At 65.1% G+C, this 14,060-nt stretch overlaps 1 protein-coding gene across 4 annotated transcripts in view; it reads left to right on the top strand.

Moving 5' to 3' along the window:
- Positions 1–989: 989 nt before the first annotated feature.
- The window catches only part of MAN2A2 (mannosidase alpha class 2A member 2), a 29,949-nt gene continuing 16,878 nt past the window's right edge, over positions 990–14,060 (top strand). The window contains exons 1-9 of one of the 4 annotated variants that reach the window (XM_048865990.2): positions 990–1,100; positions 6,733–6,885; positions 7,864–8,121; positions 9,715–9,859; positions 11,685–11,856; positions 11,962–12,089; positions 12,271–12,444; positions 12,971–13,157; positions 13,279–13,456. In XM_048865990.2, coding sequence (XP_048721947.2) covers positions 6,754–6,885; positions 7,864–8,121; positions 9,715–9,859; positions 11,685–11,856; positions 11,962–12,089; positions 12,271–12,444; positions 12,971–13,157; positions 13,279–13,456 — 1,374 coding nt within the window. In that variant the 5' untranslated portion in view covers positions 990–1,100; positions 6,733–6,753. The remainder of the gene's footprint in view (positions 1,101–6,732; positions 6,886–7,863; positions 8,122–9,714; positions 9,860–11,684; positions 11,857–11,961; positions 12,090–12,270; positions 12,445–12,970; positions 13,158–13,278; positions 13,457–14,060) is intronic. The other 3 variants (XM_048865992.2, XM_048865991.2, XM_048865994.2) reach the window with 3 other exon arrangements.

The raw sequence follows: 14,060 nt of genomic DNA, 5'->3' as shown, positions 1-14,060 counted from the left end.
GAGAGAGCCGGGGGAGGGGGGAGTGGAGGGACAGACAGTGGGGGGGTGCGGACAGATAGACGCGGGGGGGAGTGCGGATGGACAGAGCCGGGGGAGGGGGGAGCGGAGGGACAGACAGTGGGGGGGTGCGGACAGATAGACCGGGGGGGGAGTGCGGATGGACAGAGACGGGGGAGGGGGGAGCGAAGGGACAGACAGTGGGGGGTGCGGACAGATAGACGGGGGGAGTGCGGATGGAGAGAGCCGGGGGAGGGGGGAGCGGAGGGACAGACAGTGGGGGGTGCGGACAGATAGACGGGGGGGAGTGCGGATGGAGAGAGCCGGGGGAGGGGGGAGCGGAGGGACAGACAGTGGGGGGGTGTGGACAGATAGACCGGGGGGGAGTGCGGATGGAGAGAGCCGGGGGAGGGGGGAGCGGAGGGACAGACAGTGGGGGGGGTGCGGACAGATAGACGGGGGGGGGGAGTGCGGATGGACAGAGACGGGGGAGGGGGGAGCGGAGGGACAGACAGTGGGGGGGTGCGGACAGATAGACGCGGGGGGGAGTGCGGATGGAGAGAGCCGGGGGAGGGGGGAGCGGAGGGACAGACAGTGGGGGGGTGCGGACAGATAGACGGGGGGGGGGAGTGCGGATGGAGAGAGCCGGGGGAGGGGGGAGCGGAGGGACAGACAGTGGGGGGTGCGGACAGATAGACGGGGGGGAGTGCGGATGGACAGAGCCGGGGGAGGGGGGAGCGGAGGGACAGACAGTGGGGGGGTGCGGACAGATAGACGGGGGGAGTGCGGATGGACAGAGCCGGGGGAGGGGGGAGCGGACAGACAGCTGGGGGAGGGGGGACGGACAGACAGACAGCTGGGGGGGAAGGACAGACCGCGGGGGCGGGCGGACGGAGCGGGGGAGGGGCCTGGGCGCATCCCGGCTCGCAGCCTCCTGCCCGGTCCCAGCAGCCGGCGCAGCCCGGGGCGCGGAGGCGGCGGCTGCCGGAGAGGCCGCGGCCGGCCCAGGAGCGGCGGCGCCCGGGGATCGGAGCCCGGCCCGGCCCGGCCCGGCGGAGGATGTGAGCGGACCGGGCCCGGGGCTGCCGCAGCCGGAGCCGGAGGTAAGGGGGAGCCGGCCCGGTCCGCGCCTCGCACCTGGCGCCGCGGGCTGCGCTGCCGGCCGGGGGCGGAGGGGCCCCGGGGTGCGGCCAGGGGCCCCGGGCGGCCCGGGCGCGGTGCGGCTGGACAGCTCCCGATCGGCCCCGCCAGCCGCAGCGCCAGCCCGGGCGGGACCCTGCAGCCGCAGCGCGGGGCGCCGGGTCCCTGGCCCTGGCCCTGGCCCCGCAGCGGGAGCTGGGCGCCCCGGTCAGCTCCAGGCCCTGGCCAGCCTGGAGACATGTCCCTCCCTCCCCTGGCCTGGGGACCCGGCCCCAGCCGCGCCCTGCGGCCCAGCTCCGCCGAGCGCAGGCTGGGAACCAGGGTGTCCTTGGAGCCCCGGCAGTGTCCCCCAGCGCCCCTTGTCGCGGCCCCAGACCCTGCGCCCCGCGGGCCCCTCTCTGGGTCTCAGCCCAGCCTCTCCAGAGGGGAGTTTCTCCAGGCCCCTGCAGTGCTGGGGGACCCCTGCTGCGCCCCGGACCCAGGGAGGCCTCCAGAGACCTGTAGGCACCAGGGCACTAGGTTCTTCTCCATCCCATTCCTCAGCGCCCAGACATCTCGGCTCTTCTGACTGCAGGGGTTCACCCGGCTGGGGGCTCAGAGCCTAGGTCCCTGTCCTGGGCTCATACCCTTCATTTAAGAACAGCACGTCAGCCAGACTGGGTCATCCCCAGGGTCCATCCAGCCCAGCATCCTGTCTGCCGACACTGGCCGGTGCCAGGCCCCTGAGCGGGAATGAACAGAGCAGGGCCTTTCGAATCAGAGCGTGTAGGCACTGCACATTACTTTGTGTGACCCTCCTTTGCCGTGCCTCACAATCTCCCTGCTCCCAACAAACCCCAGTAACTGTGCCATCCATCAGTTCTGCCCCCAATGCTCAGCCCCATGCAGGGCCGTAATAAACGTGGTAGCCCACGGGCCAGGCACAGAACCATGCAGACCCGCTGGCAGTCAGTGGCCAGGAAGGAAACTGACCATTTCACACATTCGACTCCTGTCGGGCCACTTTCTGCGCCAGGACAGCTTAGTTCAAAGGCCTTGCAAAGCCAAATAAGTGATGGCAGCTGGTTCCCCTGTATCCACTTCCTGACACAACTTCAGAGCTCATTGCTACCAGTTCCTCTGCAGGAGCCGGGTTGGGACCCCCTCCCATCACCCTCTCCCCAGCTTTGCTAGGTTGCTGTTAGTTACTGGCTTAGCCAGCCTGTCCCATCCCCTGGGACCTCAGAGAGATCCCTGAGCAGCTGCTTCATGGCCTGAGCTATAATCTCCTTCCCTCCCATGCAGCCAGGCAGCTGGTGCTTCCACCAGCTTGCTCGCCTGCGTGTTGACCCCAGCCACCCATCTGAGCCCCTTCACGGGCTTCCAGAGCAGACTGAGCCCTCTCACCCTCTCCAGGGCCCTTGCCACGTCCCCCATTCTCACCCTGCACTCTGTCTGTTCCACGCTCCCTCCTGCTCCCTCTCCAGACTTCCTGCCTCTGCCCAGTGCCGAGCTGAGCCCTGGCCCTCCAGGTGCCCAGAGAGCTTGAGTCTGGCTGGAATATCACCCCCCACCCAGGGCTGGCTGCTCAGCCCTAGCAGCAGCCCCTCGAGGCAGGAGCAGCTTGTGCATCCCTGGGCAGAGCTGGTGACTAGTTGGCATCGGGAGTGCAGGGACGGTGCCAGGCTCCCCTGGCTGTGGTGTGTGGCTGGGAAGAGAGCACAAGGGGGCTGGCTGCTGCCAGGGCATGAGTCGCTCAGCTCAGAGAGCTGGTGAGCCCCATCCCAGCAGAGCTGGGTTTCCTCTCTGGGTGGGCTGTGCAAATTCCTGAGTGTGTCAGCTGGGCCCCTGTGTGCAGTGGGAATGGGCGAGGGAAGCCCTTGGAGCCTCCCGGTGACAGCTGCTGTGTGTTGTGGATTGGGGGTTTCAGGCCCACCAACCAGGCTGGGCAGGGCCTAGCTGCCCCACCTCAGGTGCCCTCAGCATCTCCTGCTGTTGGCCCAATGCCTTGAGGGGGGGGCTGGGAGCAATTTCTTCCATCTGGCTGGATTCTGCCTTATTCTGGCTGCTGCCCTGTGACTGGGTGGGGGCCTCCTGGATGATTCCCGTGCCAGACTGGACGCCAGCTCTTGGCTCAGATGGCAGGGCAGGTGCATTGGTCACTCCCTTTTTCCAGCCCCAGGAGACCTGCCCGAGAGCTCATGCTGGCCCCAGAGGCTGATTGCACTGCCAGAAGGGAGCACTGGGACTGGCTAGTCTGCCCTCCTGTAGGGCCCAGGCCGGAGCCCCTCGCCAGTGATCCCTGCACCCAGCCCAGCTGGCCGGCTGAGCAAGAGGGTAGCTTTTGCAGAGGATCAACCCGCTCCAGCTGAATTGCCCCGGGGTTAATCCTCTCCCTGCCCCACCCAAATCTGTGCCTTCATCCTAGTGGGAATTTGGTTAGAGGGAGCCTGGTAAGAGGAGGGGGGTGCGGTGGTGCAGTGTGGGCAAGGGGCATAGTGGTGAAATGTGAGGGAAGGGGACATGGTGGTGGAGCTAGGGGGAGGGGAAGGGGGATGTAATGGGGGATGGTGCGTGTGGTGGTGCAGTGAGGGGAGGGAAGGGGTGTGTGGTGGTGTAGTGTGAGGGAGGGGTGTGGTGATGCAGTGAGGGGAGGGGGAAGGGCATGGCGGTGCAGTGGGGGGGAAGGGAACATGGTGGAGCTAGGGGGAGGGGGGTGTGGTGATGCAGTGAGGGGAGGGGGAAGGGCATGGCGGTGCAGTGGGGGGAAGGGGACATGGTGGAGCTAGGGGGTGGGGGGTGTGGTGATGCAGGGAGGGGAGGGGAAGGGGTGTGGTGATGCAGGGAGGGGAGGGGGAAGGGCATGGCGGTGCAGTGGGGGGAAGGGGACATGGTGGAGCTAGGGGGTGGGGGGTGTGGTGATGTGGGGAGGGGAAGGGCATGGCATGGCGGTGCAGTGAGGGGAAGGGGAGATGGTGGAGCTAGGGGGAGGGGGGTGTGGTGATGTAGTGAGGGGAGGGGGAAGGGCATGGCGGTGCAGTGAGGGGAAGGGGACATGGTGGAGCTAGGGGGAGGGGGGTGTGGTGATGCAGTGAGGGGAGGGGGAAGGGCATGGTGGTGCAGTGGGGGGAAGGGGACATGGTGGAGCTAGGGGGAGGGGGGTGTGGTGATGCAGAGAGGGGAAGGGGAGATGGTGGAGCTGGGGGAGGGGGGTGTGGTGATGCAGTGAGGGGAGGGGGAAGGGCATGGCGGTGCAGTGAGGGGAAGGGGACATGGTGGAGCTAGGGGGAGGGGGGTGTGGTGATGCAGTGAGGGGAGGGGGAAGGGCATGGTGGTGCAGTGGGGGGAAGGGGACATGGTGGAGCTAGGGGGTGGGGGGTGTGGTGATGTGGGGAGGGGAAGGGCATGGCATGGCGGTGCAGTGAGGGGAAGGGGAGATGGTGGAGCTAGGGGGAGGGGGTGTGGTGATGTAGTGAGGGGAGGGGGAAGGGCATGGCGGTGCAGTGAGGGGAAGGGGACATGGTGGAGCTAGGGGGAGAGGGGTGTGGTGATGCAGTGAGGGGAGGGGGAAGGGCATGGCGGTGCAGTGAGGGGAGGGGAGATGGTGGAGCTAGGGGGAGGGGGGTGTGGTGATGCAGTGAGGGGAGGGGGAAGGGCATGGCAGTGCAGTGAGGGGAAGGGGACATGGTGGAGCTAGGGGGAGGGGGGTGTGGTGATGCAGTGAGGGGAGGGGGAAGGGCATGGCTGTGCAGTGAGGGGAGGGGAGATGGTGGAGCTAGGGGGAAGGGGGTGTGGTGATGCAGTGAGGGGAGGGGGAAGGGCATGGTGGTGCAGTGGGGGGAAGGGGACATGGTGGAGCTAGGGGGAGGGCGGTGTGGTGATGCAGTGAGGGGAGGGGAGATGGTGGAGCTAGGGGGAGGGGGGTGTGGTGATGCAGTGAGGGGAGGGGGAAGGGCATGGCGGTGCAGTGAGGGGAGGGGAGATGGTGGAGCTAGGGGGAGGGGGGTGTGGTGATGCAGTGAGGGGAGGGGGAAGGGCATGGCGGTGCAGTGAGGGGAAGGGGACATGGTGGAGCTAGGGGGAGGGGGGTGTGGTGATGCAGTGAGGGGAGGGGGAAGGGCATGGCGGTGCAGTGAGGGGAGGGGAGATGGTGGAGCTAGGGGCAGGGGGGTGTGGTGATGCAGTGAGGGGAGGGGGAAGGGCATGGCGGTGCAGTGAGGGGAAAGGGACATGGTGGAGCTAGGGGGAGGGGGGGTGGCAGTGCAGTGGGGGAGGGGATCCAGTGCCCTTCGTGGCTGGGGAGCAGGTGTCCTGGCCGGCCGTGCCGGGTGCCAGGCTGCGGGCTGTGCAGGGCAGGGTGTAATTCACGCTCAGCTCCCTCCCCAGCTCCTGGCACCGTCCCAGGCTTCACAGCTAAAAATACTGCTGGACGGCTCCAGCGCCGGGGGGATTAGGGTAACCAGGCCACAGCCATGCTCTGCCCGGCGTGGAGCGGGGGCTCCGGCACCCACCTGCTGCAGACGGGCTTCCTGTGTGTGCCCCGCAGCCTGCCAGGCTCCCGGCTGGGCCCCACCGGCCTCCCCCATCCCCCAGCTGAGTCTGTGAGCAGTGCTGTGGGCCGGGCAGGACAGGGAGCCGGGGGCGCTGGGTGTGGGGCGGCCCGGCCTGCGCTGGGAGCCCGGGGGGCGCTGGGTGTGGGGCGGCCCGGCCTGCGCTGGGAGCCGGGGGCGCTGGGTGTGGGGCGGCCCGGCCTGCGCTGGGAGCCCGGGGGCGCTGGGTGTGGGGCGGCCCGGCCTGCGCTGGGAGCCCGGGGGCGCTGGGTGTGGGGCGGCCCGGCCTGCGCTGGGAGCCCGGGGGCGCTGGGTGTGGGGCGGCCCGGCCTGCGCTGGGAGCCCGGGGGGCGCTGGGTGTGGGGCGGCCCGGCCTGCGCTGGGAGCCCGGGGGGCGCTGGGTGTGGGGCGGCCCGGCCAGGGCTGAGGCCTTCATCTTCCTCCCTGTGCGCTCAGACTCTGCCATGGGCCCCCTGCCCCCTGTGGGGCCTCAGGACCCTCCAGCCCTGCTGAGGGGCTGGCCCAGGTGGGGATTGGGAGTCCATCTGGGGGGTTGGCTGGAGTGGGGGGTGAGGGGCTCATCAGACAGCTAACTGCAGTGTGGAGGGAGAGGCCTGTCGTGGGGGCTGGTGCAAGGGGGAGTTGGGGGTCTGTCGGGGGGGGCTAGCCGCAGTGGGGGAGAGGGGCCTGTCGGGGGGCTGGTGCAAGGGAGGTTTGGTGTTCCATCTGCGGGGGCTGGCTGGAGTGGGGGTGAGGGGCTCATCGGGGGGCTAGCTGCAGTGTGGGGTGAGAGGCCTGTTGTGGGGGCTGGTGCAAGTGGGAGTTGGGGGTCTGTCTGGGGGGGGGCTGGCCACAGTGGGGGGCGAGGGGCCTGTCTGGGGGCTGGTGCAAGTGGGGGTTAGGGGTCTGTCTGGGGGGGGGGCTGGCCGCAGTGGGGGGCGAGAGGCCGGTCGGGGGGCTGGTGCAAGTGGGAGTTGGGGGTCTGTCTGGGGGGGGCTGGCCACAGTGGGGGGCGAGGGGCCTGGCACTGGGCCCTGACCTAGCTCTCTGGCTGACTTGGTGGCAGGTGGGTCGTCGCAGCCCCGGGATGAAGCTGAAGAAGCAGGTGACAGTGTGCGGAGCTGCCATCTTCTGCGTGGCCGTCTTCTCCCTCTACCTGATGCTGGACCGAGTGCAGCACGACCCTGCCCGGCACCAGAGCGGGGGCAACTTCCCGCGGGTAAGTGGCCCTGGCACCCAGGGGACGAGGAGTGGGGCTGGGGCTCTCTGCCATCACCTCCCATGGTGCCTGCAGCGGAGCCCCCCTTGCTCACCCGGCCGCGTGTTGGCAGCTTGGGGGGGCCGAGTGCTGAGGGGCCTCAGAATCTCAGTTCCCTGGGACCTGGACCCCCGGGGGAAGAAACGTCCCAGGGTTGGGCACCAAGCATGGGTCAAGTCTATTCCAGGGTTGCTTGCCCACCACTGACATGCAGCCACCTCTGGGGTGGGACGTGGCAGCAGTTGGTCAGCAGCAGTCTGTGGCAGGGGAGTGCTGGTGGCTCCCTGTCTGGGTGGCCCTGCAGGGGGCTTTGGGAGGCTGACTGGCATTCGCCAGCTGCCTGCCCAGATTTACTGAACATGCTTTTTGTCTGGGATTGCACCTGTGCACCCAGCCCCCTTAGTGCCACCCTGGGTGCAGGGGCCAGCACTGACTGCCAGGAGAGAGTGCCCCCTGCTGAGTGCCCCAGCCTGCTGCCAACAGCCCAGCACCCCCCAGCGCTGCCCTGGGACAATGGGGTCTACGAGAGGAGGGTGCTCCCTACTGAGCCCTGACTCTGCTCCTTGCGTGGCAGGCCCCCTCATGCTGACTGGGAGGGGGAGTCCCCCCTCTTGAGCCCCTGGCCCGCTCCCTGCAGAGTGCACTGCCAGGCCATCAGTCCAGCAGCTACTGCACTGGTGGCCCCCCCAGGCAGCCCTGATGGGCCCTCGCTCTCACTGCTCTCTGCTGGAAAATGGGGGGGTCACTGAACCCCAAACATTCTGCGGGAAAAGAGCGACTTGGGCAAATGGCCAGGGACCCCGTTAGTTCTGGGTTGCAGCTGTGTGAATCTGCGTCCCCTGGAGCTGCTGCGGTGCCTCGTGGGCGATGGATGGGCAGTTTCCCCCGGCATTTCGGGGCGTGGGGGCGCTGCTCTCACCCCGTGTCTGTGACCTGCAGAGCCAGATCTCGGTGCTGCAGAACCGCATCGAGCAGCTGGAGCAGCTGCTGGAGGAGAACCACGAGATCATCAGCCACATCAAGGAGTCGGTGCTGGAGCTGACGGCCCATGCAGAGGGGCAGCCGCTGCTGCTGCCCTACCACACACCCAACGGGTCCTGGGTGCTGCCACCCGAGAGCCGGCCCAGCTTCTTCTCCATCTCCCCACAGGACTGCCAGTTCGCACTGGGGAGCGGGGGCCAGAAGCCAGACCTGCAGGTGAGCGAGGGCCGGGGGCCTAGGCGGGAGGGGGAGCCACCTGTGGCGGGTCAAGGAGCTGGGGGCTTGGAGAGGGAGCCGCCTGCAGGGGTTGAGGGGTGGGGGGCTTGGAGGGGGAGCCCCCTGTGGGAGGCCAAGGGACTGGGGAGTTGGAGAGGGAGGCCCCTGTGGGGGGCTGAAGGCCGGGGCGTCATTGGGGGAGCCACCTGCAGGGGGTTGAAGGGTGGGGGACTTGGAGGGGGGTCCATCTGCAGGGGGCTGAGGGGCTGGGTGGTCAGAGTGGGAGCCGCCTGTGGGGGGCATGGGCCTGAGATATCTGGGCTTGGAGGGGGAGCTGCCTGCGGGGGGGACGACAAGGGGGGGAGTTTGGAGGGGGAGCTGCCTGCAGGGAGGCGAAGGGCTGGGGAGCTGCCTGCGAGGGGCTGAGGGGCAGGGGAGTCATAGCGGGAACCACCTGTGGGGGCCCAAGGGGCTGGGGGATTGGAGGGGGAGCCCCCTGTGGGGGGCGAGGGGCTGGGGGACAGGGACCTGAGATATCTGGGGCCACACCCTGTGCTCTCACTGAGGGCTGGGGCAGGAGCAATGTCTGTCTCTTGGTGCAGCCCCTCACCGCTGAGCATCTAGAGATGGCTCCAGTGCAGGGGCTGGGTTGGCGTCCTGGGGGTGCGAACTGGGGTTGTTGAGGATGGGGCTGGCATCCCAGTGGTGGAGGATGCAGCTGGCATCCCAGGGGCTCGCTGCCAGGGACTGGGGCTGAGGCTGGTGTCCCGGGGGCCCCGGGCGATGCTCTGGAACTGCTCCCTACGAAGCCAGCCAGGACTCTGGGGAAGTCTCCTCTCTGGGAGCAGCCTGTCTTCAGGACACACAACTCACACAGCTTCCACCTTCCTGGGTCTGACCTCGGAGCATTCAGCATCCTCTGCCCCTCCGTGCGCTTCCCACAGTGAGTCCATCCAGGCAGGGTCCTGGGGAAGCCAGAGGGTCCTGCCCCCAAACTCCGCAGTCAGACGTGACTCTCAGCCAGCCGGGGAAACAGAAGGTTTATTAGACGACAGGAACATGGTCTAACACAGAGCTTGTAGGTGCAGAGAACAGGGCCCCTCAGCCGGGTCCATTTTGGGGGCCAGTGAGCCAGACAACCCCGTCTGCACTTCACTCCATATCCCCAGCCAGTCCCAAACTTAAACTCCCTCCAGCCCCTCCTCCTCTGGGCTTTGTCCATTTCCCGGGCCAGGAGGTCACCGGATTCCTTTGTTCTCCAACCCTTTAGCTCTCACCTTGCAGGGGGGAAGGGCCCAGGCCATCAGTTGCCAGGAAACAGGGTGTCGGCCATTCTCTGTGTCCAGACCCCTGCACATACCTGCCCTCTAGGGCTCTGCAGTGTTCATACACCCTTATCCCACCCCCAGATACTTAAGAACTGCCTAGGGGAAACTGAGGCACCCCCACACTATTCAGAGGAAACATTAAGAACAGTCCCGCTTTGTCACAACTGGTGTCCTGGGGGCCTGGTGCCAGGGACTGGGGTTGAGGCTGGCGGCCTGGAGGCCCCAGTCTTGCTGCTCCCACTGAGCATGGTCCCTGGTCTTGCAGATGCTGGCCGTGGCCTCGGTGCTGCCCTTTGATAACCAGGACGGCGGCGTGTGGAAGCAGGGCTTTGACATTACCTACGAGCCCCATGAGTGGGACACGGAGCCCCTGCAGGTGTTTGTGGTGCCACACTCCCATAACGATCCAGGTGAGTGAGGCCCATGGGGCAGGCTGGGGCCTTGGAGCCTGGCCCTGGGTTTAATGCCCACAGCTGAGCTGCGGGGAATCCCCTGGCGAAGGGTCCCAGGCATGGTCCCCAGACTGCACAGACAGAGGGTCCCAGACACAGCCCTTTGGCCTCTCAGCAGTGTTCCCTCTAGTTTTTCCCACCCATGTGCGGAATGAATTTTGTTTTGTTCACCAATATGGAGACTGATGTGTGATGTGTTTGGGGTGTAGGAGGGGGCTCAGGGCTGGGGCTGAGGGTTGCAGTGCGGGGGGGTGAGGGCTCTGGCTGTGGGTAGGGATAAGGGATTTGGGGTGCAGGCTTCCCCAGAGCTGGAATGGGGAGAGAAGACTCCCCCCAGATCTCTCTCCCCACAGCAGCCCCTGGGCTGGGGCAGGGGGGTGCATCTCCCCTGGCCGCGGCAGGTCTGGGCCAGGCTAGGTTGGGCCTGGGAGAGGGGCTTTTTTACCCCACTGTGACGTTCCCCTGGTGTTATCTGGACCGGTGATCTGCTAGGTCACTCCAATCCTCAACTCTGGGAGCCAGCTTTACCCTGCTCTGCTGTGAGAATCCCCACTCCCAGGCTGTTCACACACAGCCTTTGGCATGTAAGCTACTCCCAGCTACATGCGTGAGCACTTTTGGCCAGCCACTGCTTGTATTGTGCAACCGAATGACACTAGCCAATGTCTCCGGTCCCAGACACAAGCCTAGGAACCTCAGTCTTGCAGAGTCCAGTTCTGCCCGCTGGACGCTGCAAGCTTATATGAATTTGTCAGTTTAACAAAGAAATTGATATGTACCAGGGTTGTTATCCCAAGGGGAGTCTCTGACACGCTTCAAACCAAACACACTGCTTCAGGTAGAATAAACAAACAGATTTATTAACTACAAAGATAGATTTTAAATGATTATAAGTCAAAGCACAACAAGTTAGATTTGGTCAAATGAAATAAAAGCAAAACGCATTCTATGCTGATCTTAACACTTTCAGAGCTCTTACAAATGTAGATGCTTCTCACCACAGGCTGGCTGATTGCCTTTCAGCCAGGCTCTCCCCTTTGATCAGCGCTTCAGTCACTTGGTGGTGGTGTCTGTAGATGGAGGTGGAAGAGAGCAGAAGAACATGGCAAATGTCTCTCCCTTTTATCATATTCTTTCTGCCCTCTTGGCTTCCCTCCCCCCACCCCTTCAGAATCAGGTGAGCATTCCCTTGGTCAGTTTGGGACTACGATGAGGTAAGGGGGTGACTCCCTCAAGAGTCCAACAGATCCTTTGTTGCTGCCTAGGCCAGTGTCCTTTGCTCCTGTGAGGCTGGGCTGGGTTTGTCCCATTCATGCCCTGATGAGGTGTGAACTGCCCCTCTACTCCTGGAGAGTTTTGCCTGGGCTTGTTTTAAGCCATAAGGACACATTTTCAGCCTCATAACTATATTCATGAGATTACAACCTATAACATCACTGTGACAACAATGCTCAGTGCATCATGAGCCTTCTGAAGACACCCGACCTGACAAACTTTGCATTGGATACCACACAATCGTATTATAAGGATGAACATGGGGGTGCAGGGTGTTCCCCCGAGGTACAGAGTGTCACAGGGCCCAGGAGAGGGGCATCTCTCCCCAAGCTGCAGCAGGTCCGGGCCAGGCTGGGTTGGGACTGGGGGAGAGGAATCTCTCCCCGCTGCGGTCTTGAGCGCCTGCACAGCACTTAATAGGCTGCTGTGTGGCCACGCGGCTTAGAGGGAACGTAGCCCCCGCAGGCAGGGCTCCGCACTCAGTCCCTGCCCTGTGCTTGTTGCGCAGGCTGGATCAAGACCTTTGAGAAGTACTACGCAGACCAGACACAGCACATCCTGAACAGCATGGTGCTGAAACTGCGGGAGGACCCGCGCCGCCGCTTCATCTGGTCTGAGATCTCCTTCTTCTCCAAGTGGTGGGACAACATCAGCACCCAGAAACGGGCTGCGGTGCGCAGGTACGGGGGGCACTGGCTGTTGGGTGTGCCTGCAGGAGGTGCCGTGGGGTGGGGGCGCTGGCCGTGGGGCGGGGCGCTGTCCCGACTCTCTGGTGCCCCCTGCAGGCTGGTTGGCAATGGGCAGCTGGAGATGGTGACGGGCGGCTGGGTGATGCCCGACGAGGCCAATTCCCACTACTTCGCCATGATTGACCAGCTGATCGAGGGGCATCAGTGGCTGGAGAAGAACATCGGTGAGTGACGGGGGGCCGGGCCAGTGCAGACCCGCCCTGCCCTTGTCTCCTCGTGGCTGTGACCGTGGCCAAGGGGTTGTGGGGGCTCTGGGGCTGGGTGTGCTGCCCACGCCTGGGGCCGCGCCCTTAGGGAGGGGTCACCAGCTCCGCCCCACCCAGCCTTGCTTGGTGCTCCCTTCAGGTGTGACCCCACGGTCTGGCTGGGCTGTCGACCCCTTTGGGCACAGCGCCACCATGCCCTACCTGCTGAGACGCGCCAACCTGACCAGCATGCTGATCCAGAGGGTACACTACGCCATCAAGAAGCACTTCGCTGCCACTCACAACCTGGAGTTCATGTGGAGACAGACCTGGGGTGAGAGGGCCTGGGCCAGAGGTGGGGTCAGAGGCTGCCTGGGGCTAGGGGTGGGTGTGGGGGGAGGGGCTGCCTGGGGGTGGGTGTGGGTGTGGGGTGACGCTGCTGCCCTCTTTCCTGGCGGTGCAGTGATCCCTGCTCACATGCGGCCTTCTGACTGAGGAGCAGGCCCCTCCCGCCCGTCCCAGTCCCTGAGGGTCTCTGGGGGCCTCTGGCACTGAACCAAGCCTGCCCTGCCAGGCCCCCCACTGTTCCCACCCTGTGTGTGACTGGGTCCCAGCGTCCTTCAGGTGCGACTGCCCCGTCCTGCCCTGGAGCGTGGGCAAGCGGGGCTCCCCTTCCCTGGGCCATGGCCCCGCTGCTGCCGTTCCTGGCTCTGGTGGCACTTGAAGCAGGGCTCCCCCTCCTGGCTGGGCTGGGGGCCCTTCCTGAGTGCCATGGGTGGGACCTGGGGGGCACAGCAGCCAAGCAGGGGCAGATGGCACCCGGGGTGGGCACAGCGACTCAGCTGGCTGCTTCTCTGCAGACCCAGACTCCAGCACTGATATCTTCTGCCACATGATGCCCTTCTACAGCTACGATGTGCCCCACACCTGCGGCCCTGACCCCAAGATCTGCTGCCAGTTTGACTTCAAGCGCCTGCCTGGGGGCAGGATCAACTGTCCATGGAAGGTGCCCCCCCGAGCCATCACTGAGGCCAACGTGGCCGAACGGTGAGTGAGCTGCGCCCCGCCACTCGGCCCCAGAGTCTGAGCCTTCCTGGCTGGCTCCGGGACATGCTGCCTGTGCCCGCTGGCCCTGCTCCCTGAGGCCTCTCGCCTTGTTCTGCCGCAGGGCACACCTCTTGCTGGACCAGTACCGCAAGAAGGCCAAGCTGTTCCGCAGCAAGGTGCTGCTGGTGCCTCTGGGAGACGACTTCCGCTACGACAAGCCCCAGGAGTGGGACGCCCAGTTCCTCAACTACCAGCGCCTCTTCGACTTCCTCAACGCCCACCCCGGCCTGCACGTGCAGGTACCGCACCGGGCTCCCAAAGGGGCTGCAGCTGGGAGGTGCTGGAGGGTCCAGAGGAGCCCCGCCCACGCTCTGGGGGAGGCCGGAGGTGTGGGGGGAGACCCGCCCCCTGGGGGATGTCAGGGATGCAGGGGGATCCCCAGGGTTTATACAGGGTAAACTCATAAATTGTTCTCCCTCTGTAACACTGATAAAGAGATATGCACAGCTGTTTGCCCCCCCCAAAGTATTAATACATATTCATAATAAGTAAAAAGTGATTTTATTAAATACAGAAGGTAGGATTTAAGTGGTTCCAAGTAGTAACAGACAGAACAAAGTGAATGAGGGGGGAGCCCTTCCCCTTGGGAGATGCCAGGGGTATGAGGGGGGAGCCCCGCCCCCTGGAGGATGCCAGGGGTGTGAGGGGGGGAGCGCTGCCCCCTGGAGGATACCAGGGGGTACAGGGAATTATATTGGTCTTGATGGAATATATGGGCCTGAAGAGTCACAAGTGCTAACACGACCCTGTCACTGTCCAGCGTTAAACAGGGTTAAACGAGGCCTGGGGTTTGGCCTAGGGAGCCCTCTGCCCACTCAGTGCCAGGCATGCGCTCCACTGAAC

This window comes from Caretta caretta, chromosome 10, assembly GCF_965140235.1.
Source record: "Caretta caretta isolate rCarCar2 chromosome 10, rCarCar1.hap1, whole genome shotgun sequence".
Taxonomy (NCBI): Eukaryota; Metazoa; Chordata; order Testudines; family Cheloniidae; genus Caretta; species Caretta caretta.
The sequence above is the reverse complement of the archived record's forward strand: the minus strand, read 5'-3'. Positions and strand labels throughout refer to the sequence as shown.